The sequence below is a fragment of the Chiloscyllium plagiosum genome, unplaced genomic scaffold (genome assembly GCF_037043375.1).
Source record: "Chiloscyllium plagiosum isolate Xiang-an unplaced genomic scaffold, Cpla_swu_hap1 HiC_scaffold_7, whole genome shotgun sequence".
In the NCBI taxonomy this organism is placed as follows: domain Eukaryota; kingdom Metazoa; phylum Chordata; class Chondrichthyes; order Orectolobiformes; family Hemiscylliidae; genus Chiloscyllium; species Chiloscyllium plagiosum.
This window is the reverse complement of record NW_028270145.1, coordinates 4,122,814-4,150,152: the sequence shown is the minus strand read 5'-3', so window position 1 is coordinate 4,150,152 and position 27,339 is coordinate 4,122,814. Positions and strand designations below refer to the sequence as shown.

Sequence of the window (27,339 nt, the reverse complement as noted above, 5' to 3'; positions counted from 1 at the left end):
GTGACTGGCTCTGAGGGCGCCACCTCTCCTACCCTCGGACGGCCTGGAGCCGATGGCAGTTTTCTTCCGGCTACCAGCTGAGCTGTGCTACCTGCCGCCGCCGCCGCTGCTAACCGGGCTGAGGCGGGCATCCTGGCTGTGAAGAGGCAGGAGGGACAGGCTGCCGACTCGCTGTCGGGGAGGCGGCCCTGGCGTCGGATGTTTGCTCTCCCCTCCCTGCCCCTTCCCCCGGCTCTGGGTCCAGGAGAGGAGATCACGTCGGGATGTCTTACGCAGTAAGCATCCCGGTCCAAAACGAGCCGAGGGCCCGTGTGGATATATATTCCGTGCTGTCGCTAGCTGCTTGCTGAGCTTTTGGGCTCGAGCTGGGTCTGGATTCCGGGGAGGGGGCGGACGGTTTGGAGGTTCTCAGTTTTGGGGGGGGGAGTGGTGTTGGAATCTCGGTCCAGTACATGGGGGTGGGGCAGGGATCTCGGCCGCTCACGCCGCTTCTAACCTCTCCCGTCGTTTCCATCCCTCCCTCCCTCTTTTCCGCCTCCATCCATCCATCCATCCATCCAACCTTCCCCCCTCCTCCTCCTCCTCACCTTCTCTCGCCGACTTTCCTCGCCTCGCCTCGCCTCTCAGCCGCCAATATCCCACCGGGCCAATCAGAGGCGGGCCCGGAGGCCCACGTGACGGTGCCGGTGTGCGGGCCGCTCCAATCAAAGGCGAGGAAATGCCCGAGAAAAAGCCGGCGCGCGCCCGGGCGGCTCATCAATAACAAGTTTCCGAGCGCGAGGGGACACACAGAGACAGACACAGAGGCAGAGAGCGCGAGCTCCCAACCGTCAACCGTCAACCGGCTGCGAGAGCGCGAGCGCCCAGCCCAGCCCAGCCCGAGACTCACTGACAACCACAGAGAGCGCGAGAGAGAGGGAGAAGGCTACAGCCGCGGAGGAGCCGTCGCCGCAACCATCACCGCCGCCGGGCACACATGTGGCGGTGCTGCTCGCTGCGTCCAGGATGCGTGATGTGCCCTGTGTAAGATGGTGGGGTCGGAGAGCCTGGGATTGAGCCGAGCTCCCGCGATCCGCCGCCGCCTGTCGACATGGTGGAGTCCCACCCGCCAGGCTGGCCACCTCTTCACCCGGACCACCGCGCGGGCTTGCTGCTGGCGATGCTGACCCTGTCCACGCTCCCCGTCCAGCTGTGTGCTTACCCCACCTCCCTGAGCGACTGTCAGACCCCCACCGGCTGGAACTGCTCGGGTAAGGGCCAGTGCAAGGTGCCGACCGGGATGGAGGGGAACCGGGCAGGGGAAGGGAAGGGACGGGGTTCAGGGAGGACTCCCATTAACTTCCAGCCGCCAGCACGATCCCGGCGCTGATGCCGAAAGTTAGTCTGTGATTGACTGGCTTGCTGATGGCTTCAGGTGAAGTATTGCGAAGATGTTGCAGACGAGCGTCTGGGTTTTAAAGGAACTGCAAGCAGAGCGTTTCTACCCGGTATTCTGAAAAGTGCACAACCTTCCTCCGCGACGCTGTCTGATCTAAGAATTTCCCACATTTTCTGTTTTCTAACGAACGTTTTAAACTCGGGCTGAATGTGATTTATTCCAGGGATTTGTTTTTCGGGCAAGGGGGTGATTGTTCCCTCGCAGCCTCCAGCTTCGCGCTGGTCAATTTTTTTTTTGTTTGTTTTGTTCATGCTGCTTTCTCTGCCTTTTTTTTTTAGTTACCTCCCCCTCTCCAACCCCCCCAAAAATAAATAATTTGATCGCGGGGAGCGACAGCCCTGGGTTCTTCCCAGCCCCGAAAGCACCCAGACAGCAGCCGGATTTAGCGACTGCTTCTTGCAGCAGCAGATCTTCAGCGCCCCGCAGAAGCCGGGGCTGTGGGGAGGAGGATGGAGAGCTGCATGGGGGTGATGTGGGAAATAAACTGCATGTTTCAATGCAAAAATAAATCGTTTCTTCTTCTTCCCCACCCTCCCCGCAGTTCATATTTTCTGTCGCAATTACACACACACACACACACACACAAAAACTGGGCTGCTAGCGATTTTAGTCTGCGGCTTCAGACTTGTGATTAACCACATCTCCAGTGGCAAGATTTAGGTCATCAATATTCGTTAGAAACAGACAATGACAGGCTTTCACTTTTAAAAAGAAAACGAGCCTTCTCATCTTTGTTGCAACTTGATCATGTCACCTCCAGCTTCCTGCCCTTGTTTGTGTACGTCTGTGAGATATATTTGGGTGCAAATGAAGCATTAATAACACCAAGAATTAGGCACCAAAAATGGTGCGGGGGGGGGGGGGCGGAGAGAAATCGGATAAAGCATTGAGGGAAGAGGACCGCAGATGTGGAGTGGTGAAATTCAGTTTAAAGGTACAGTGGCGTGCTCAGAGGCAACTGCAATCTTGAGCTTGACAGAGGGTTGTAAAAGCTGCCTGTGGGATTGCCTTTCGCAACTCTTGGCCATCACGGCAATCTGCCCAGAGACACCTCAACCCATCGCCGAGCGAGAATGCCCCTTTCCCCACCAAGCAGCCGGGGACAAAGTAGATGACGAACCCTTTCCAGCTACTTACTCCGTAGACCGATGCTTTCCATCTGCCAACGAAAAGGGTTGGCGTCTGATCTTCAACAGCCACATAAGTTCTGTCAGTACTTGTCTTTTCTCTTTATGTTTTTAATATTTCAAGGTTTTGATGACCGAGAACACGACTTGTTTCTTTGCGACATTAATGCGTGTCAGTTTGGTGGGGAGTGTTTGCGGATCGGAGAGACGATAACCTGCGACTGCCAGCTCAAGGTAAAATAACAGACATCGCTGGTTCTGCTTTCTTTTGGCTGCTGTTTTAATGGGGCTCCGTTTAGTCTGGGTGAACTGGGAAAGACTACTGTCTGTCCTGCTCGGAATGTGTGCAGTGTGGACCTTGCAGAAAGTCTGGCAGATCCTTATTATAAATTGTTTCTATTTTAGTGCAGCACTGACTATGTGCCAGTGTGCGGCTCCAATGGCTATACCTACCAGAACGAGTGTTACCTGCGACAGGCTGCGTGCAAACAGCAAAGTGAAATAAAGGTGCTGGGTGAAGGATCTTGTCCCAACGGTATGCATACTGTATTATGCATAATAACCGCTAACACGCGTTTTTAACCCTGGGTTTTATCAATTCATAACATAAGTCAGATTTTTTGGCGTGATTTTATTTGCAAGGAGTTGCTAAATGGGCAGGCTCAGACAACAGCCATGGCTCGTTATCACGTTTCAGAGCTATTATTGAAGCGTATTGAACGGAAATGGGAACTGGAAGTACCCAGTGCTAGGCACTTAATCACAATTTCACCCACAATAAAATACATTCGTGTTACTTAGAGGGCCTTAGTAGGTGTTTGGACGTTTGTTCATTAGTTTATTTCTCTCATAATGAACAATAGAAGCTGTATGCATAGACTGCAAGTAATGTTAGAATGAAGAAAAAATCCTGTAAAAAAAATTCCAGTTATACTACTGTGCCTTCTAATTAGATCTCGTCTCTCTACAGATATGGGATCAGGTTCTGGAGATGGAGGTAAGTGCCTGTCGTAAATGTATTTTTAATCTAATCATAGAATTGTTACAAACGCTGCCATGTCATCTTTAGATGATGCATCTTATGATGCAGACATCAAGTTATTTTCCCCTCTACAGTTTTTCTCCTTTTATTTTCCTGCAGATACTATTTGCTTTCTGGCAACCTGCTTTAGCTGCAAGGGCTAGACAGTCTGGGCCACTCTGCAATGACAGGCAATGTTACTGCATGATAGGTGGGCAGGAGTGGACCTGAATTGGGGATAGCTGAGTGACAGTTTTATTTTCCTTCCCTTCATTCACCAGATGTTGAGTACCCCTGAATAAAACTGAAGCACATTCCAGTGACATACTAAATTCTGAGACTTTAACCCTCAGCCCCTTGAGTTGAGAGGAAGCTATTCTTACACCTGTGCAATGTCCTGTGAAGTGTTTCCATTAAGTACACAGATGAAACTTTGTGAAATTGTCTACTTACTGAAAAAAGAAAACTGAAATGTTATATATTCTCACTGACAGTTAGTTTGCAATATGGCAATAATCCTGCGACTTAATGCTATCATAGAACAATCAAGCAAGGGAGGAGATTATACAGCCCATCTTGCTAATATTGATTCTTTTGTAGATCCGGACATTTAATCATAATTTCAAGTTTTCTGTATCTTGGTTATTATTAGTCTGAAGAACAATGCTTCTTTTACATTACATTCTACTGCAATGAAATCTATTTGTTTATGTGTATATTCACTATTCAAATATTGGGTTACACTCATCAGAAGACATTCCTAGGCTTTTGGCATTTTGGAGGTCTAAACTCCATAAGATATCTGTTTGCTTTTCATATATCAAAAATGAATGTGAGCATTTAATTTTGGAGAGATATAAAATGCATTTAAAGTTAGTAGGGAGAGTGAGAAATGAATCTCCAGGATCAACTGTCGAAGTACTTACAAGGAAACATCTACAATCAGATTCTGCCATTCACATTCATATTAAAGATGAACAATTATTAACTCAGCCTTTTATATGAACACTTCATTTATAGTACAAGCTTTATTATTTGGTTTCTGTCATATATGGGCCTCAGGTGTTTTTTTTTCAGAAAATGTCCAATAAATATTTTCAATATTTTATTCACCCAACAAGACTGAAGGGTGACTTGATAGAAGGATTTAAAATTTGACGTATTGGGTAAATTAGATGGAGAAAATGTCTCTATGATTCAAGGAATCTAACATAGGAGACATAAATATAAGCTAGTCACTAGTAAATCCAAAAATAAATTCAAAATAATTTTTTTTCTCAAGTGGCTACAATCTGGAACTTGCAATCTCATGCAGTCATTAAGTTAGATGGCATAGTTGGATTTAAGAGGAAGATAGAAGGCACATGAGAGACAAGGGAACAGTAAATTATGCTGATAAATTAGTAAGGTGTAGGAAGAGTAGAGTGGAGCAGAATGACTAGCACAGACTAGTTGGGCAGAATAATCTGTTTTTATACTATTAACCTGTGTATAAAAGATGCAGTTTAATAAATGACATCACTTCATAGGTTGAAATTTTCTTTTCACTACCAATAACCAGACAGCTGTAATGATTATTTAACATTGTTAAGTAGCTAGTGCATCACCATTAGTTAAACAATTTTGTTGTGAATTAGCTGAGTGGCTAGGTATTGAAGCCATTCCATAGTGAGCCTGGGTGCATTGCATATGAGTCAAAAGACAAAGCCATCTTCGTGGACAGGATAATTCCCACAACATGACAAATATGGTAGTTCCATGGAGGTAATTACATCAAATATGAACTCCGTTAATATGGCAGCTTTTCACAATCACAATGGTTGCAAAATTGCTTCCTTCTGCCATTCTTTCCATTTGTGTCTTGAAATCTTGCATCAGTGAGTTATATATGATCCAAAAGTAACAGGAGATCACCTGGCCCATCTTGGTACATCCACCTAGAATAAGGGAAAAATACATGCAGTTCCCTATTACAGCATCTGTGTGTAGAATTAATATAAGATTTAGTGGCAGGCTAGGCTTTCCAAAAAGCATTCAAGTATTAACCACAGATTACATGAAGAATTTGCTCCTGCTATCTGTTCAAAGTTTCCATTTAACCAGTTTTCACCTAAACTGTCTTATTTGTATACAGTTCAACACATAGACCACTCCTGATCTACCCATTGTGTTTGATTATCCCTTTTATCAATTTGACTACAGTGGTCAGGGAACTAATGAGAAGACGGTAGGGATAGAGCTGTAGTCTGGCATGTTTATTGTCCTTCTAAATTGTCTTGGAAAACAATGTTACAATACGTGAACAATGCTAAGCACTCACTTCTCCAAATTTGCAGTAGTGATGGACGGTATGGTTAGCTGAATGAATAGTTGTATGCTCTCTATAACTATGAGTCAGAAATCAAAATTGGTGGTAAAAACAGCATTGCCTTTGTATTACTATTTATTGGCAAAATAGTTAAAGCTCTTCTCATGAAAGATTCTTTTACCATGCTATGGTGTCAGTGAACTTAAACACCCACTTTATTAATATTCTGATGGATCATTGGACAAGAGTTGATTTCATTGTGAAATGTAAATTGGCACAATAACAGCCTGTTGATACTAGTGCCTGTTACTTCTGAGTCATCCTCCAAGGCTGAGGGAATTCAGTTGTGTCGACATTTTTCCAAAGAAGATTGAGGGGAAATTTACTGGACATACTCAAAATTGAAGAGTTTTGGTAAGATAGAGAGCAGAAATTGGTCCCAGAAACAGATGGATTAATGAGGAGAAAAACCAATTAAGATAATTGGCGAAACAATTTTAGTAGATCAGTGAGTTTGATGTCAAATTCAATGTCTGAAATGAAACAAATCCAGAAGCAGTTTTCAAATAGGAATTGGATATATATTTAAAAGCAAAATTTGCAAAGGCATGAAGAAGAAGCTTGAGAATAGAATGAATTAGGCAGTACTCTCAGGGAGCTGGCATTGACATGACAGGCCAGATTACCATCGCTCTGATTCACAATGGCTGAATTTCAAACAATGAAACATAGCAATTCTAGCAATGAAATTTCATTGCACAGACATAGGTAGGTTAGTTTGGTTATAGATAACTATATTCCATACAATTCACCAATGGATTGGGTAGTCACGCACAACATCAAATAAGGAAACTTTTTGGTTTACCATTTGCTTCATTAAACACTCCATCAAATACATATTATCAAGTTACAAATTGACTGCATTATTGTATACTGCAAAAATGTCATTCATTTACCTTTTGAGAAAATAAACTTAGTTTTCCAAAGGTAAGAGAATACAAAATCATGTGCTTAACTTCAAGTAATGGCAGGTCAAATCTGAAGTTCAATAATTGTGGAATAGAATCATAGAATAATAACAGCAAAGAAGGAGGCCATATGGCCCATGTCTTTGCTGGTCTGTCAACAAGATCTAGTCCCATTTCCTTACCCATTGGTGTAGCTGTGAACCTTCACTCTGAGGTGTTTTTTCAATCCCTTTTGGAAAGCCACAATTGAATCTGCCTCTACCATGCTTTGGTAGTGCATTCTATATATTGATGTCTCACCACATAAAGATGTCTGCTCTTTAGCTGGTCCCCTTAAATTGTTGTCTTCCAATTCTCTCCCCTGTAAATTCTTTCTCTCCCCTATTTAAAACTACCACATCCCTCTTAAAATACAATGCCCAGAATTGAACACCATATTTTCTTGAACCAGAGCAGTACATTTTTTTTACAAAAGTTTCTCATTATGGCTTTGGTTTTTTGCTCCTGTGTCTCTTATTTATTACAGTTTAGGATTCTGTATTCCATTTTAATCACTTTCTCAACTTGTCCTTTTGCCATCAACGATTTCTGCACATTTATTCCCAGGTCTCTCATAAAATATCATCCTTTACTTTATATTGTCTCGTCATTCTTTCTACCAAAGTATAATACTTCACAATTCTCTACATTATATTTCTTTTGCTACCATTTTACCAGCTTCCCTTTGTCTGTATAAGTCTATAACTATCATATTTCACAAATTTTGTATTGTTTGCAAATAATGAAATTGTGGCGAAAGTGAGGACTGCAGATGCCAGAGGAAAATTGACCTTTCGGGCAAAAACCTTTCCGGCTCCTCCGATGCTGCCTGACCTGCTGCTGTGTTTTGCCAGCACCACTCTAATCTTGACTCTAATCTTAATAATGAAATTGTGCCCTGATCTCCCTTGCCGAAATCGTTAGTATAGATCAAGAACAGCTGGGGAACCTCACTTCATAACATTCTCCAGTCTGAAAAACATCTGTATCCTGTAAACATTATATCCATACTGCTATAGCCCTTTTTATTCCAATGGCCTTAAACTTTGGAGACAGACGCTTTCCAAAAGTGCCTTTGGAAGTCCATGTAGACCACATTAACCACGTTACCCTCATCAGCCCCTCCATCATTAAAAAAGTAGTCCCATTAGTTATCGATTTGCCTCCAACATATTCATGCTGATTTTCTTTAATCAATCCACACATCTTGAAGTGATTACTAAGATTGTCCCACCATCGATGTTAAACTAACTGGCCTATAGGTGCTGAGTTGCTCTTGGCCTTTTTTTTTTAATAAGACATACTGTATTGAATTTTTTGGGACTCTTGTACCACTTTTCCAGTTGGTATAAAATTCTAGCCAGTACCTCCTCAATTTTCACCCTTGCATTCCATCCAGTTCTGGTCCCTTATCAATTTTAATTATAGCTAGCCTTTGTGATATCATCTCTTAGTTTTAGTCCATACGATATCTCAGCTATTTATTTTGCATTACCATTTCGGGAACATGTTCTTCGATAAAGATAAATGAAAATTACTCACTTGCTAGTGCAGCCAAGCTCTCTACTTCCCTGTGTTGATCGCCTCTTTGCTCCCAAATCAGCCACGCCCTCCTTACCATTATTTCACCATTTATATGTCTATCAAAGACTTGTGGGTTCCCTTTTATGTTGGTTGCTGGCTTATTTTGTTCATACTCTCGTTTTCTCTCTTCCTGTTTTAAGTATTCTCTGATCTTTCTATAGTCAGGCTGAAGTGGGTACTGCAGATGCTGGAGATTAGAATCAAGATTCGAGTGGTGCTGGAAAAGCACGGCAGGTCAGGCAGCATCCAAGGAGCAGGAAAAGACGACATTTTAGGCAAAAGCCCTTCATCAGGAGTGAGGAATTCCTCACTTCTGACGAAGGGTTTTTGCCCGAAGCATTGATTTTCCTGCTCTTCAGATGCTGCCTGACTTGCTGTGCTTTTCCAGCACCACTCGAATCTTGACTCCTTTGTATAGTCAGTTTATTTCTCACTTTGTATTATCAACCAGGCATCTGTCAATTCCTACTTCTGCTGTTTAATCTTAGTTTCCATCTCTTTTATCATCCAGTGAGTTTTGGCTTTGTTTCTTTCCTCCACATTAGATATAGCATATTTGTGCCTGAATCCTCTGTTTATGTTGGGTTCCTCTTTTTTTTTCGTTTCACTTTTAATAAACAAACCAGTGTCGTACTAAAGTTGTAGGTTAATACACCATGGAAAGAGGTCACTGACCTTATCATTCCTGTGCTGACTCTGAAAGAGCTGTTCAATTATTCTCATCCCTTACATTTTTTCATTACTCTGCAAATATTTAATTTTCAAGGATGTACATGTGATTTTCTTCTCAATTATCATTGACTCTTATGATACCATATTTTTCAGCCTGTGCAATACAGAACATAATTTGCGACATTAAACAAAATGTCTGTACATCTCCTCTGCTCTTTTAAAGTCTTAGCATCAAACAGCACGAAACAGAGCCTTTTGTCCAAATCATCCATAATGACCAGGTTTCCCAAATTAAACTAGTTCCATTTGCTTGTGTTTTGCCCATATCCCTCTCAACCTTTCCTATTCATGTACCTATCCCAATGTCGTTTAAATCTTGTAGCTGTACTTACATCTACCACTTTCTCTGGCAGATTCATTCCATATACGCATTGTCCTGTGTGGAAAAGTTGCCCCTCAGGTCCCGTTTAAGTCTCTCCCCTCTCACCCTAAACCTATGCCATCCATGTTTGAATTCACCTACCCCAGGAAAAAACTCTTTGCTATTCATCTTATAAATGCTCCTCATGATTTTATAAACCTCTGTAAGGTTACTCCTCAACATCCTACACTCCAGGGAAACAAATCTGAGCCTATCAGCCTCTCCATATTACTTAAACCTTCCAGTCCGGCAACATCATTCTAAATCTTTTCGGTATGTTTACCAGTTTAAGAATATCCTTCCTATAGCAGGGCAACCAGAACTGTACACAGTTTTCCAAATGTGGCCTCACCAGTGTCCTGTACAGCGTAAATTGATGTCCCTACTCCTTGACTCGATGCTCTGACCATATGATGGCAAGCATGCCGAATGCCTTCTTCACCACCCTGTCTACCTGTGACACCACTTTTAAGGAACTATATACCTGAACACTCTACATCTCTCTGTTCAATAACCTCCCCAGGGCCCTACCGTTAACTATGTAAGTCCTGCCCTGGTTTGACGTACCAAAATGAAATGCCTCACATTTATCTAAATTAAACTCCATCTGCCAATCCTCAGCCCATTGACCCAGCTGATCAAGATCCCGTTATACTCTTCGTTAACCTTCTTCACCACCCACTATACCATCAATTTTGCTGTCATCTGCAAACTTACTAATCATGCTTCCTATATTCTCATCCAAATCGTGTGTATAAATTACAAACAACAGTGGACCAGCACAGATCCTTGCAGAACATTCCAGTCCAAAGAATAATCCTCTACCACTACCCTCTGTCTCCTACTGTCACGCCAATTTTGTACCCCATGTGATCTAACTTTACTAACCAGTCTACTGTGTGGAACCTTGCTGAAGGCCTTAAAGTCCATGCAAACAATGTCTACTGCTCTGCCTTATCTGTCCTCTTGGTCATGTCCTCAAAACAAAACTCAGTCAAGTTTGTGAGACATGATTTCCATTGTACAAAACATGCTGACTATCCCCCATCACTCCTTGCCCATCAAAATGCATGTAACTTGTGAACCTCAGAATTCTTTCCAACAACTTACCCACCACTGACATCAGACTCATCAGTCTGTAGTTCCTGGCTTTTCCTTGTAGCCTTTCCTCAGTAATGGCACAACGTTAATCACCCTCCAGTTTTCTGGCACCTCACCTGTGGCTGTAGATGATACAAATATTTCTGCTAGGGGTCCTGAATTTATTCCTTAGCTTCCCACAATGTGGTTGTATACACTTGATCAGGTCCCAGGGATCTATCTACCTTTATGTGTTTTAAGACCTCAACTACAATCTTCTATGTAATGTGGACTGTTAAAACATTGTTGTTTATTTCCCCTAGTTTCTTAGCTTCCATTTGTCCACAGTAAATACTTATGCAAAATATTAGGTTAATATCTCACCCATGTCCTATGGTTCCACATAGATGGCTTTGTTGATCTTTAAGGGGCCCTATTCTCTCCCTTGTTGCTCTTTTGCCCCTAATGTATTTGTGAAATCTTTTGGGTTTCTTTCTCCTTAACCTTATCTGCCAAAGCTGTCTTGTATTCCCTTTTTGCCCTTCTGATTTCCTTTTAGGTATGATTCTCCTGCCTTTATACTCCTCAAGAGACTTACTTGATCTCAGCTGTCTGTACCTAACATGTGCCTCCTCTCTTGACCAGATCCTGAACATCTCTAACCATCCAATATACCCTACTCCTACCAGCCTTGTCCTTCTCTCTAACTGGAATATACTGTCTGAACTCTTGTCAATTAACTCTTGTTAATATTTTGTTAATTATGTTTAATTTGTGCCCTCTGGTTGCCAATCCTGCCATTGGAAACAGTCTTAGCTATTTTCCCTTCATAATTTTGAACACCTCTATCAAAATGCCCCCAAAATTTCTTTGCTCCAACAATAACAATGTCAGTATTCATAGTCTTTCCCCACCCCACCCCCTCCACTTCTTCCTGATAGCATTCGATCAATCTATTCTGCATTCTCTCCAAGATCATGATAGCTTTAAAGTTCAGAGTTTCAAGCTAAAGTTGCCATCATTCTAGAGACAATAGGGCTGCTCTTTCATTAGGGAGAGGTGAATAGTGGTGAGTTTAACCTGACGGTTACCATGCCTCAAGCAAGAGGTGAAGTTGAGAAGATAGCACCTTCAATGTAACCTCAACCGATATGGGTATTAAATCTGCACTGTTATTAGTAATATGTTGCAAACCAGCTATGCAGCTAACTGAACTAACTGTCATGAAAAAGAAGCCCTCATGTCTGTACCAGTCAGCAAATACCTACGTACTCTTAATTCCTTTTTCCAACACTTGGCGCCAAACTTGCATGCAATGGTGCTTCAAGTGATCATTTAAATACATGCTAAATATTGTGATGGTTCCTGCCCACACCCTTTTAGGCAGTGAGTTCCAGAAACCCATCACCCTCTGCATGAAAAATCTCTTCCATAAATTACCTCTAAATCTCCTGCCTTTTACTTCAAAGTTATGATCCCTGGATTTTGATCCCTCTACAAAGGGGAAATTCCCTCCTTCCTACCATATTATTGCCCCTTGCAATTTTCTACACCTCAATCAAGTTCCTCATGCCCTACCTTCTCTTCTCTAAGGAAAACAATCCCAGCCTACCTAGTCTCTGTTCATTGCTGAAACACACCAGCCCCAGCAACATCTTGAATTTTCTCTGCATTCTCTCGTGTTTAATCACTTAATCACTTCTTCTTGTAATGTGATAACCAGACTTGAACACTACTGCAGCTGTGGCCAAGCTTAATGTCTTGTTTCTCTTGTTGCTGCTCACCTTTATTAGTCAAGGCATTGATTACAATTACCCCATATGATTTTTTAATCACCTTATCCAACTGGTTCTGTTGCCTTCAAGGATCTATGGGCAAGCACACCAAGAACTTCTTAATGTCTTACCATTCATTGTGTACTCCGTTGCTTTGGTAGTGCTCTCAAAATGCACCATCTTGTACTTTTTAGGATTAAATTCCATTTGCCATTGCTCTGCCAATCTGATCAGTCCATCTGGATTGTCCAGTCGTTTAAAATGCTCCTTCTTGCAATTTACCATACCACCAATTTTCCGGTCATCTGTGAACTTGGTGCTCAAATGTCTGACATTCATGTATATTACAAACAGCTAGAGACCCAGCTCTCATCCACACATCTAGTCAACACCTTGAAATATTCAATAAAACCTGTTAGACCTGATCTCATTGACAAAGACAGGATGACAATATTCTCCAAGTGGAGACTAATTCAGTCCCTGAGATTTTATTTTCCCCAGTAGTTTCTTTACCACATATTAGAGTCACTGACCTATAGTTCCCTGGTCTATCACTCTTTTTTGAATAATGGTAGCCTATTAGCTGTCCTCCAGTCCTCCAACACCTCTGTTCTGTCCAGATAGGATTTGAAAATTAATGTCAAGGTCACTGCAGTCTCCTCCTTTACCTCCAAAGCAGCTTGGGATACATTTCATCTGGTCCTGGGGACTTAACCCCTAATATCTCCTCCATCTCAGTTGTTGTTTGTTCAAGCATATCACTTCCTCCCTGATTTCTATACCTACATTGTTCTTCTCTATCATGAATATAGATATAAAGTATGTATTTAAAACTTCACCTACATCTTCTGGCTGCATCCACAGTTTGCATTTGGATCCCAAATGTTCCCCACTTTTTCCCTGGTGAAGCATAGTGAAGAAGTCAATCTATATGCTTTCATTTATTGGTCAGAGTACTGAGTATAGGAGTTGGGAAGTCATGTACAGGATACTGGTTAGGCAAATATTGGAATATTGTGTGCAATTCTCGTCTCACTCCTGTTGGAAGAATGTTGTAAAACTTGAAAGGATTCAGAGAAGATTTATGAGGATGTTGCCAGGTTTGAAGGGTTTGAGCTATCAGGAGAGGCTGAATAGGCTGGGGTTGTTTTCCCTGGAGTGTTGGAGGCTGAGAGGTTTATAAAATCATGTGCGGCATGGATCGGGTAAGTTCAAAGTTTTTTCCTGGGATGGGGGAGTCCAGAACTAGAGAGCATAGATTTAAGGTGAGAGGGGAAAGATTTAAAATGGACCTAAGAGGCAACTTTTTCATGCAGAGGGTTGTGCGTGTATGGAATGAGCTGCCAGAGGAAGTGGTGCAGGCTGGTATAATTACAGCATTCATAAGGCATCTGGAGGGTATATGAATAGGAAACGTTGAGAGGGACATGGGCCAAGTGCCAGAAAAAGTGACTAGATTAGTTTAGGATATCTGGTCAGCGTGGACAAGTTGGATCAAAGGGTCTGTTTCCAGGCTGTACATTTTTAGACTCCAACTCTTCTCTTGCCCACAATATAACAATAAATTGCCTTTGGATTTTACTTTACCTGTCAATGTTTTTCATGTCCCTCTTTGCTTTCCTAACTTCCTTTTTAAGCAGCATCCTGCAGTTGGCACATGCCATTAGGGCACTGGTGTTCTGAGTCCTTGGAATCTACACAAGCTTCCCTTTTTTTTCATATCCAATCTTATATGTTCCATGATATCCAAGTTCTGCAGAACTCTTTATCCCACTCTTCACCTTTCACAGGGACATGTTGGCCCTGCACGCCCACTGTTTTCTTTTTAAAAGACTCCCATTGCTTTGATATATGTTTTCCTACAAGCAGTTGCACTGATCCATCTTATTCCTTCTACAGCAATAAATTTTACTAAGTTACGGTCATTTTCACTGAAATACTCTCCCACTAGCACTTGCACTACTTGCCCAGCTTAATTCCCTGAAATTTCACGCAGCACTCCCTGTTTCTTGTAGAACTTTCTAAAATGCTCTTCTAAATACATTTTAAGAATTCCACTTCTTTTGATTCTTTCTTACTTTATACATCACAGTTAATATTGTAGAAGGCAAATCAGGGCAGGATGTGTATACTTAATGGTAAGGTCCTGGAGAGTGTTGCTGAACAGAGAGATCTTGGAGTTGCAGGTAGATAGGATAGTGAAGAAGGCGTTTGGTATGTTTGCTTTTATTGGTCAGAGGATTGCATATAAAATTTGGGAGGTCAGCTTGTGGCTGGACAAGACATTGTTTAGGCCACCTTTGGAATATTGTGTGCACCATGTGAAAACATTTTATTCCCTGTGCGTCTTAGTAACATACTGATATTCACGATTTTGTTCTGTGTTCCTCTTGGCAAACATACTGATTACTTGTAAACATAATCAAGTAATCTGTTAATTTTCAAAGTGGTACCAAAGCAAGTTTTGTCTGTTATTCTAATAATAATTGACCAGGAAGATAGCCGATAGACCCTAATGAGATACAATAAAAGCGCTGATTATGAATTGATGGATGAAAAATAGTCATTATCAGGATGAAAAAGCAGCAAACATATAACATGAGGAACAAATCATTAGTAGAACTGATACCAAATGATACTGCTCCTGATTAGTTATCCCTGTAATTGTATTCATTACAACATAAGTGGTCAGGAAGCTCATCAGTCTGGGTTCTGAGAAGCATGAACTCCATCATTACGGCCATTTATATAAGTTTGGTGTGTTGCTTAGGAAAATAATGGAGACTACTTTCTACTTGGATTGCAGAATTATTTTGCAAATATTGAATGAGTTAATCTACTTTGTATCACTGATTCTGCTTTTAGAACTTAGTTCAATTTTTATGTCCAATCTATATGATTTTCAGTTTTCTAAATATTACTTCCACATATATATTAGCATGTTCTTAAAAACAAGGAGGGTGTGATAGAGGGGTGTGGAAAAGCAGGAGAAGTGCAGACTTCTGGGATGTGAGCATTTGTTAAAATTCTAGTCATTCTAATCATTGGTGGCTTTGATTTTAACTGCAATAAATTGAATGCAATTTTGACATGCTCACTTGTTCATCTTAGAGTTTCAAAAATAACTTTGGATCAAGTTTAAGGGGACAGAAGTTTAGGTAGCAATCATATGAGGGGACATGATGCCTCACCTCCTGATGATTCGTATGATGAGGTACATGCAGATGGTGACAAGATGGGGACCAAGGATAAGTTCCTGAAGCATACTTTAGATAACTATATGAGCATGTGAAGAAAGCCACTGGAGGTAATGTAGCGGCTGTTCTTTTTCACATTATAAACTCAAAAGATCATTGCTTTAAAAAAAATGGACTGCAGGGGAAAAATTAAATTACCAATTATATTTAAAATCAGTTGGAAAGAATGCATACACAAAAAAGATGGTTCTGATAGAAGATTGTTTCACCCATAACAGAATGTTTGTGATTTTGATCCACACAAATCTTTTTTTCTGTTGGTAAGGCAGAAGTCAGATTGGAGAAAGGCAGCAGCAAGTTTGGAATGATAAGAAGGCCTGGATGAGGTTGCTGCAGTGCAACAACATCTTCCAAGTTTGAAAGTAGTGAAGTTAGTCAGCGGAAGTAAAATGAATACTAAATTTGAAGGGGTTGCAAATCGCAATCTTGAAAAGATATGCACCATGCCAGAGGATAGTGTACATGCACATATCATGGCAGTTAAGAGAATACATTGAATATTTACATGGATGCACATAGCAAAGCATGGAAGTGACAGCAGAGCATTTTAAATGGTGACAGTGGGTACAAGCATACCATGTCCAGCATTTACAGTGAACCAGAAATCAGACAGTTGCTGACAAGGTCAGTGTAACCTTCCTATAATGTATTTAGGAACTACTTGTGATGCATTTAAATAAAGAACTTTTTTTTAAAAATGAAAGCTGCGTTTCCAACAATTTCTACTGTATATCAACAAACATGCCAATTATGAATTTCTTGTAAAACAGTCAAATTTTTTGAAGCTACATTGAGTTGAAAAAGTTGATTCTGTGCATCAAAACCTTGTAACCATCTTTAAGACTGTAATACCTAGGAGCAGAAATGGGCTATTCAGCCCATTGAGTGTGCTTCATTATTCAATGAGATCATGGCTGATCTGACCATTCTCAACTTCACTTTCCTGTCATTTTTCTGTGGCCCTTGATTCCCTTACTGATTAAAAATCTGTCTGTCTCAGCCTTGAATATACTTAATGATCAATTCTGATCAGTACTCTGCAGTAAAGAATTCCACAGATTCACTACCCTCTGCGAGAATAAATTCTTCCTCATCTTTGTCTTAAGTGGGCTACCTTTTAGTCTGAGATTATATCCTCTGGTCCTTGACTGTCTCACAAGGGGAAACGACCTTGCCACATGTACTCTATCACGTCTCCTAAGAATCTTGTATGTCCCATTAAAACTGTTTTTCCATTTTTAATTCTAATGATTTACAGGCCCAACTTGCTCAACCTGTTTTTGTAAGACAGTGTCTCCATAACTGATTGAGCCTTTAGTAATTATTTTCTGAACTGCCTGCAATGCCAGTCTATCTTTCCTTCGATAAGAAGCCCAAAAGTATTTACTTTAGATTTTGTTAAATCCTAATCTTTAATTACTTTACTGGGGCAGTTTGTGAAGTGGAGGTAACAAATCATCAGTGCATCACCAGTGATTGAGTACTAGAGTTGTTGGTGACTTCACTGGGGGCTCTTGTGGTGCAGTGGTAGTGTCTATCTCTGAGCCATGGGACCAGTGTTCAAGTCACATGTACTTCAAAGGTGTATAATATTTGTGAACTGGTCATCAAGGATACTCCATGGATACCTTCATGGGTTTAATGGGTTTGACTTCGCTATGCTGAATTTTGTTAAGGGAAATGATATAGAGATTGTGTCAAAATACATGAAATGACCTGAATGGCAAAATTCTGATAAGAATTTTGGCTGGCTCTGCACTTTATCGTACTGGTGTGAGAATTGTTCTGATCAGAGTACTTGAGGATATTACTTATGAACCCTACTAAGAAGCATGTCAGTATGTTAATAATCATACTTTAGCCTTGACTTTTAATATAGTATGACAAGGAAAATGTTAGAAGAATCTGACATTGACATTTAAACTTCAGAGCTCCCAGGCGAAGAGTTGGAAGTTGCCACTAGAAATAATACATTATACTATACTCAATAAGTAAACATTTCATATCATTAGACTACAGCAGCAAAATCATGACCATTGTCTTAAGATGTTTTTACATTTTAAAGGTGTTATGCATTAGTAACTTTTGAGAAAATATTTGGAATTTATTTTCACGAGTGAGAGCAGCTGGAAGAATCACTAATCAAATGTATTGCAGTGGTATCTTGGACAAGTGACGGGTGCGTGAAATTATGAATTTTAATGTACTTGCATGAAATTCATTGTCTGTGACTGTAATGAGGGTGTTGATGCATTAATTTTCTAGTCTCTCAGCATGATTTGATGGTGCACTTCTATTGTGATACAATGCAATGTTTATTATTGAGAAAAAGAAACATTCAAGACTTCCAAAAGTGCTCATTTAAAGGCAAACAAATATGTATTTTAGATTGTTAAGAATATAGTATAACAGATTTTCTTTACGATATCTCAACTAACTTAGCTAGTGCCTAATTTTTTAAAATTCCAGGGCTTTTGCAACTTGTTGATTAACTTATTATTCTATTATTTGCCTTATTTACTGGAGCTATTATTTAACATGATTTTTGATTAATATCCCCAGTGTCAAAATATAATTGGATTTTGTATATTCAACATCACAGCTGTAATTTCCTCCATTGCCATGTGATTTCTGAAAACTGAATAGTAATGAAGAAAACAAAATTATAATTTTGAAAGCAGTTCCCATGTTTTATTTCAAAATCAGATTAAGGAATATAATGCTCATAAGGAAACAGGTTTCCAAGAGTTGTTGAAATTTGTACATTATGAATTTCTACAGTGTATTTTACTTGTTGATTTGGGCTACAAATTCCCAAAACCTCAAAGTTTAGAACATATGTCAGTTTCCTTTTTTATTACTTTTATTGAAAATGTGATCTATCCTTGTGAAATTTGTTGTCACCTCTGCAAGTTGGATGGGTGAGGGTGGGATCTAAATTTGTAGCTGCTGAAAATAGGCACAAGGATTATAACGCATATTATAATTGATTGCATGCAGCATGCCAGCCATGTGTTGCCAACACACTTGAATGATCTTTGTGTCCAGCAGTATTACTTGTGCTGTTCATTGGCTGAGCAATCAGCAGAACCAATATGCTAGCCTGTACATCTAGAAACCAAGGTAAAGTCTCTTATTGTGTTTTGGTAGTGGTCTTACATCTGGCCAGAACATCGGTTCAAATGTGACATGCTGAGGAGGTGCACAGGTTTAAGGTGAGAGGGGAACTATTTAAAAGGGACCTAAGGGGCAATTTTTTCACAGAGTGTGGTGCGTGTATCGAACAAACTACTAGAGGAAGTTTAAAAGGCATCTAGATGGATACATAAACAGGAAGAGTTTAGATGGATATGGGCCAAATGCTGGCAAATGGGATTAAATCAGTTTTTAGTATATCTGGTCAGCGCAGACAACTTGTACTGAAAGGTCTGTTTGTGTTGTATAACACTTCACGCTCCTGCTGTTTTCAAGCAAGGGAGAATGTGGTTAGTTCTGTTTAAAATAAGTCTTAGTGACCTTCTTGATGCAATACTGCAAGGCAACTGTGAGGTGTTACAGCAGTCTTCAGGTCTAGACTGGAATGAGCGAGATGAATAAAAGTTCACGATCATGCTCACTTTCACAACCACTGCAATGCAGTCCTCACCCTGTTCTGAGGTTGCAATCGTGATTGCTACAAGTGACAGATTTCAGCACATACATCTTAATGGAAGAATACACATCTCACATTATTCCAAACTTGGGTTCAGGCAGGACAGTTATTGTTGAAATGTGGCGCTGGAAAAGTGCAGCAGGTCAGGCAGCATCCAAAGAGCAGGAGAGTTGAAGTTTCAGGCATAAGCCTTTCATCAGAAATGTGGAGGTGGGGGCTGAGATAAATGGGTGGCTTGGATTTGGTGGTGGAGGAGACCCAGGACTTGCATGTATTTATTGGAGTGGGAGTAGGAGGGGGAGTTGAAGTGAAGTCCTACCTGTTCATCTTCCTTCCCAGCTATCTGCTTCAACCTCCCCACCGACGTATCACAATCAGCTCTCACCTGCATCTACCTTCCCAGCTGCCTTCCCCCCCCCACCCTCACCCTCCCATTTATCTCAGCCCTCTTCATCCCTCCACATTCCTGATGAAGGGCTTATGCCCGTAATGTTGACTCTCCTGCTTCTTGGATGCTGCCTGATCTGCTGTGCTTTTCCAACATCACACTTCTCAACTCTGATTCTCCAGTATCTGCAGTTCTCACTTTCTCCTTGGGCAGTTGTTGCTGAATAGCAAGAAGTGGAGGTGCCACTGTTGAACTGGGGTGGGCAAAGTCAGAAGTCACACGGCACCAGGTTATAGTCCAACAGGTTTATTCAAAATCACAAGCTATCAGAGCGCTGCTTTTTCATCAAGTGAATACTGTACCTGACGAAGGAGCAGCACTCCAAAAGCTTGTGATTTCAAAGAAACCTGTTGGATTTTAAACTGGTGTGGTGTGACTTCTGACAGTGCTGAACACCTTTATGGATATGACTTCCTGCTGATTTGTGAAGAAACCTCAAAGTCAGTAAAACCCTTCATCACCTCCCATATCATGTGTTATGAATATTTGCAATTTGAAATAGTTGTGGAAAACACTAATCATTTGTAAAGTTCTAACAGCTTGGAAAGCCATAAATCAGCAACTAACCTAAATTAGAATTAGGTTTGTTGTCACATGTACTCAAGTATAGGAGAACAGTGGAAAGTGTAGAGTTACCATTACCCGTGCCAACTTGGGTACTAGATAGAAAAGTAAAGAAATAAGTTAAAAGTTCAACCATTATAGTTCTTCTCAGTACAAAGTAGAAAAACAAAGAAATACAGTTAAAAATTCAACATTTAAATGGTTGCTGATCCTTTCTAAATTAAGTTGGAGGGAGTCCTTTTAGTACTGAACATGTGAGCAGCTTTGGATGGTTATTTGCTGTAAAACTGAGCATCAAACAGCATCACTGGTGTTAAATCAGCAGAGGAAGCCAATTGACAGCACTTGACGACTCTGTGAACTCAGGGCAGGAATGTTCACTACCCCTTCCCTACTTTGACAGCTAGTATGATATAATGCTTCAGTGTGTGTGTTAATATGTGGATCCTATTTTGCAGCTCCAGGACATCTGTAAAACTCAAACAATTAATAATAAGCCAAAGATAGTCCTATGAGTTTTGTGTGCACACGTTTTGATACACTATTTAATTCTACTTTCCTGTATCTTTTTTGTTTTTGTTAGAGTACGATTCCACAGGCTCTGCCACCCCTTAACATCTAAACCTTGCTATTTTACCTTGTTGAAGACAACTGGTACATGTCCAACTCCTGTGAAATTCTTTTCTTCGACTTGGCACAGAACCAAATATTTCCAAAATTTGACACCAGTTAGTGATCAGGAAACGAAGCCCTCATTACTTGTTCTTCTGTATTTCAGGGAGATTGAAGACACAGTTATAATCCCTACTATCAGATGCGGGCTTACCTGGCCTGTAGTTAGGTAGATCTTTTGGTCATTTGATATTTTTAGTCAACTTGTTAAGATATGTTATGACACACCTCTAAGTAAGTGGGATATGAATCAAGCTTTCTGGCCCACAGATAGGGATACTTCCACTATAAAACAAGAGACTTGTTTCATTATTGTACACATGGAGATAGTTCTTAAAAATCTGACCATCAGTTAGTACAATCTTAGGGTTTATGACCCTTAAACTGCAAACTGAGCAATGAAAGAATAGTAGTCACATGGGTCCTGCTTTGAAGGACTATAGAAGCCATGAAGTGGACAAGAGGGTAAATGGATTGCATCAAATTTCATCAAATATTAAGGAAATATTGTTGTTTACAAAAATAGAATAATTGATAATCCAAGAGCAGACAAACTGAGTTATAATCTATGGTATTTTCTAGCTGATTGGATGCATGATTACAATTGAGTTTCCATTTAGTATATTAAAGAACAGTTAACCAAAAGCTCACTATAGATTGCATGCCCATCAACTACATGCATGTCTGCAACAAAATAAGGGAGTGTGTACTGCAAGGGGATGATCTATTAGCACAGTTTAGCCAAGAATTGCATTTAGAACAGCAACACAGTTAATGGGTTTATTATTGTATTCATCACTACTACTGTGTTCGGCCTCATCCAACCTCAATGGGCATTTTTTAAAATTCTGTTTTTCAGTGTGAATTGGAGTAATTTTCATGTAGTGGACTGTGATATTTTAATTGGTAATTATCTATAACAAAGTTTTAATTAAAATGTTATGCATTAAAGATTGTGAGGGTCTAACGCAATTAAATTTAATTCATAGTTACAACCAAATTATATTTAATCAATTAAAAACTGACAAATTTGCTTATAACCAGACTTGACTATAACTTGTAACCAATTGTATTAACAGATTATCTGCCATGAAATTTCAAAGTTAAAAATCACACAGCACCAGGTTACAGTCCAACAGGTTATAACGTGGTGTTGTGATTTTTAACTTTGTCCACCCCAGTCCAACACTGGCACTTCCACATCAACATATTTCATGCAATTAGATTGAATCAGATTTGTCTAAATATAATTCTGGGAGAGTCAGTTACATAGCATTTTCTGTCCCTTCTTAATTTTAAAAGGTATTTGTAAAAGTTTTAATTGATCACCATAATGTCTAATAGTCAAGATATCATTTGAAAGCAGTAATTATTTAAATTCTTATTTTAATTGATCATGCCAGCACTTCATAAAACTGTAATTATCTCTTCGACACAGAATTGTAGAATTTTTGGATGAATCCGCATTAAAGACTGTGATCACAACAGATTTTCACAGTTCTTCAACAATGGACGCATACAATATTGTTTAGCTTGGATGGATTAAGTAACAAGGAGTTTGCAAAAGAGAAATGAAAAAACATCCAATGTTCAATATCATAATGGGGTTCTTTTATATTTAAATTGGCTTATGGGAACTAGTGGTTCTAAATTGGCTTTAGGTGCTTATAGTGTCAAAATCTGGATTCAGTAGACTGGTGCCATATTTAGAACCAGTTTTACTTGATCAAGTTTCCAAAAAGAATTGGCTTGATCTTGTTTATTGATCTTAACTGTGTGATGGACTATTGAAGCTGTCGTATATCCATCAGGTGTTGGTCTTGCCAAGCTTGTGCAATGAGAACATATAATTTCTCCAGTTACTTAGTTATTGTTGTGAGCCGGTAGTTCTCTACGGAAACATGAACTATATAGGTTTGACCCAAAGTATGTTGCATTTTACATTATAGCGTTTAAATAATATCTGCATATAGTATTTTGTTGTTAACAGGTTAATCATGAGAGAGTGTGTTTGTATTTCTGTAAATAACTGTTGAGCATAACTCAAACATTGAGTCAGAAATAGAAACAGAATATATAATAAATAATTAGCAGGTCTGGCAGCCTTAGGAGGAGAGAAAACCATTGGTGTTGCAGTTCAGTGACCCTTCATCAGGCAAGGCAAAAGAAGAAGCATCAACTGTGAATGTTTGTAATAGGGCTGAAGGCAGCAGAGATTAAATTACAAAAGTGATGATGCTAGCTAGTAAATAGAAAAAAATAATTGGGACAGTCAAAAGATGTCTCTACTCGAGGCATAAATTTTTAAAAATCATCAACACCAAGTGCCCCCAAAATAAGGTCATGATCCGAAATTGAACTCAACGATTCTGGAATGCTATAAAATGCCTAGTCAAAAGATGAGCTGCAGTTTCACAAGCTTATATGAATCTTCTTCAAATAGTATCAGAAGTCAAGGACAGAGGTCAGAATAGAGAGGAAAATTAAAATGACAGGCAACTAGAAAACTTTGTTTGGACTTGTGCAGTGAACCAAGGCTTTTTGCAAGATGATCACATAAATTACTAAAAGCTGCACAATTTTTCAGCTGAAAGCAAAGTAGTTTCATTATCCCCAAAAATAAGTGCTACAATTCATTAGGCATAATCAGGTCAGTTTCAGCCTGACAACAGCAAGTACTGTGGGTGTTGGAAATATGAAATAAAAACAAAAATAATACTCAGCAGATCTGGTTGCATCACTGAAGAGAAAAAATAACATTTCAGCACTAGGAATATTAATATTAGATGGCAAATATGTTGCTGCTGAGAACACAATTAGTGAAAGCAATGAGAACAATGCATCTGTATCTCAAAGCAGAGCATCTAAAAATAGTTATAATTTTCCATCTTTATGTGTTAGTTAGATAAGGCATAGATTCCTCAGTTTTCCTAATGTCAATGGAAAAAAAGTAGGTAGAAAGAAATGGTCTGCAGTGTTGTCAATAAATTTTAATGGACTAAATGTATACGTCTGGCAATAAACTGAGGAGTCAGTCATTTCAGCATAGGCAGAAGTCATTCAGCTTCAAGTCTATGCCAGCTCTGCATCTTCAACCTAACTTTTCACAGCTAAATACCTTCATTCCGAGAGCCATTCTGGCCTCTGCACCCTCTTGAGGAATGTCTTATTCTTCCCAAAGTGTCATGACCAAAACTGGATGTAACACTTATTTTTAAATGACTTGTAGATGCCAATATTGGACTGAGGTGTTCAAAATTAAAAATCACATAACACCAGGTTATAGTTCAACAGGTTTATTTGGAAGCAATAGCTTTCAGAGTGCTGCTCCTTCATCAGGTCATTGAGACAACCAAAGGTTAGTGCTTCCAAATACACCTGTTGGACTGTACCTAGAGTTGTGATTTTTAACTTGTTTTAAAAAAACCTTAAACTGTGAATGCTGGAAATCAAACGAACACTGAAATTGCTAGAAACACTCAGCAGGCCTGGCAGCATCTGTGGAGAGAAAGCAGAGTTAATGTTTTTTTTAAGAACTGAAGAAGGGTCACTGGAATATTTTGTTATTTCTAAGAAAATGTTTGAAATGACTTTGAAAAGCTGTTTAGACTAATGAATTGATATGTACAAATAGGCCAGGAAATACAAAAATGCTACTGATTTTGACCTCAAGCTAAGTTTCAGACACTATGCTTTTCTGGTGGGCAATCTGTAATTAGTAGGGTGCCACAGAGTTTGGTCATCAGACCCAAACTTTTTAGAATGTATAAGTACAATCTTTTTCAAAAAATATTGCTGATGCAAAAGGACACATGATCCATTCTCTCTAATTTTCAATCCAATGTACTTAAAAACCCCGGAAGCCTGAGTTGCAATTTTGAATACTTTTTAAATTCAATTTATGATAATGTTTATAAATTCACTGTTGAAATTCAAGATGGCGGTGACCCAGCAAGTCTGAGTCTGTAGTGCTCTGCCTAAGACTTGGGCAAAGTGGGGCATCCGCCTTCACTGCACCCTGTAAATCTTTTAAGATAGCTTTTGCCCAGCATAGTTAGTCATTTTACATCAAACTTGGACAGTTTGGTGTTGTTTTAAAAATGACTAAGGGAAAACATTCCCACAGTTCGCAACAGGCAGGGACCTCTTCCCCCACCCCCTCCCGCAGCAGCAGAGACGTCCGCAGCCGCTTCGGGGGACTTATCTGCAGAGGCAAGCCTGATCTCCAAGATCAACAAGCTTCAAGAGAAGATCGACACCTTTATTGAAGAGTCCAGGTCCAGGTGGGAGTCATTCTCGGTCGTACTGCAGAAGCATGACCAAAGAAATCGAAAAAATTGAACAGCGCGTTGGAGAGGCAGAGCAACGGGCTGCGGCCTCTGAGACTGCTGCTGAGTTGTCCGTGGGTCGGGTCCGGGCTGTCCAGCAGCGAATCCGGACCTTGGAGGAGCACATTGACGACCTCTACAATCGGAGCCATCGAAAAAATATTCAGTTGCTGGGCCTTCCCGAACGGGAAGAGGAACACCAGCTTGTAGACTTTCTGTAACGATGGCTCCCACAAATATTAAAGTTGGAGTCGGGACTGGGCCAGGTGCAGGTGGAGTGGGCCCACAGGGTTGCTGTACGCAGGCCTGCTTTGGCCCAGCGATCCGCCCGGTTCTAATCTGACTCCAATGTTATAGAGAAAAACAAATGCTCCTGGAAGCCTCCAGAGTCCTGGGGAAGGATCCCCAGGCCATGATGCACAAGGGTTCCAGGATAATGTTATTTCAGGATTTCTCTCCAGCCGTGGTCCGCAAGAGGAGGGCATTCGATGAGGTGAAGAAGTGTCTAAGAGACCTAAATATTCAATACTCCATGCGTTACCCGGTAATGCTGCGCTTCAGCCACGAAGGATCCGTATATAACTTTGGATTACCGGAAAAAGCTAAAGAATTCTTGGACACTCTTAAATTGACTGCAGGACTTAAACCGTATGGATAATGATTTTATTTTGCCCCCCCCCCCTTTACCCTTTTTTCCTTTGTCATCTCTTTTCCATTATCTTTCCCTGGGGGGTGGCGTGCTTGTTCTTTACTCTCTCTTTGATTTGTTTTTTATAGGTCGTGTGGCTTATTCGATTTGTGTGGGAGGGGGGCTTGTTTTGTTTTACCTTTCTTTAGAGCGGGGTTTCTTCTTTTGTCATTTTACTTAGTTACCTAATACTTGCTGGAATTGTAACTTTGTAGTTTTATATATTTATATTTTGTATTATGCTTGCTAAATGCACCTAGATGTTGGGGTGGGGTGAATGGGTCACTCACTTTTAACTTTGGTTTTATAGAATACTTAAATTTGTCTACTCCATTCTATAATGCCTGGGCCGAAGGCAGGGCCTTACTTAGGAGAGGTTTTGGTGGGGTTATTGACAGGTAGTCACGCCCCCTGGGAGCAAGGGGGAAAGTCTCATTTCAAATATGTTTTGCATTTTCTTTTTACTTAAGAATAGTTTTTAATTGCGTTGGTGTAAATGATTTAAAGAATTTTTGCATTTGTGAATTTTCTGTGGTCTTTATTCAAGGTCTTTTTGGTGGGGTTCTTCCTCTTGGGGTCTCTCGGGCTTGTCTGGACGATCATGGCTAGCCATTCACTTAGATGGTGCATCTGGAATGTCAAGGGAAGTAATTCACCAATCAAAAGGAAAAAGATATTATCAAGTCTCAAAAAGGAAAGGGTTGATATAGCTCTTTTACAGGAGACACATCTACTTGACAAAGAGCACAAAATTACAAGAGGGTGGATTTGATCAGGCTTTTTTCTCATCTTTCAATTCAAAAAGTAGTCATTCTCATTCAGAAGAATCGTCCTTTCCAAATGTTAAGCCAGATAAAAGATGAGTCTGGATGGGAAATACTGATCAAAGCCACAATATATGGAGAGGGTCTTAATGTTAGCATTAAGATTGGAGAGGGTCTTACCATACACCATAAAAGAGGACCAGATAGGGTTTATTAAGGGCCGCAGATCAACTAAATAATATTAGAAGGGTCTTAAACATGATACAAGCCTGTCAACAGGGAAGAATACTGGGGCTAGTTGTCTCCTTGTACACAGAGAAGGCATTTGATCGGGTACAATGGAAAGGTATTTTATACACTGGAAAGGTTCGGTATCGGAGAGGTATTTTCTGAATGGTTCTCAGTATTATACAATGACCCCAAAGCAGCTGTGATCACCAATGGTTTAGGTTCGGATAGCTTCAGTGTTGGTAGGGGCTATCGTCAGGGATGTCCTCTCTCACCATTGTTATTCACACTAGTAATCAAACCAC

At 40.3% G+C, this 27,339-nt stretch overlaps 1 protein-coding gene across 1 annotated transcript in view; it reads left to right on the top strand.

Annotated features, from left to right (window-relative positions):
- Nucleotides 1-647: 647 nt before the first annotated feature.
- tmeff2a (transmembrane protein with EGF-like and two follistatin-like domains 2a) overlaps nt 648-27,339 on the top strand; it is a 94,266-nt gene continuing 67,574 nt past the window's right edge. The window contains exons 1-4 of the mRNA XM_087988679.1: nt 648-1,250; nt 2,690-2,799; nt 2,971-3,100; nt 3,536-3,562. Of these exons, the coding sequence (XP_087844805.1) occupies nt 1,091-1,250; nt 2,690-2,799; nt 2,971-3,100; nt 3,536-3,562 (427 nt within the window). The 5' untranslated portion in view covers nt 648-1,090. The remainder of the gene's footprint in view (nt 1,251-2,689; nt 2,800-2,970; nt 3,101-3,535; nt 3,563-27,339) is intronic.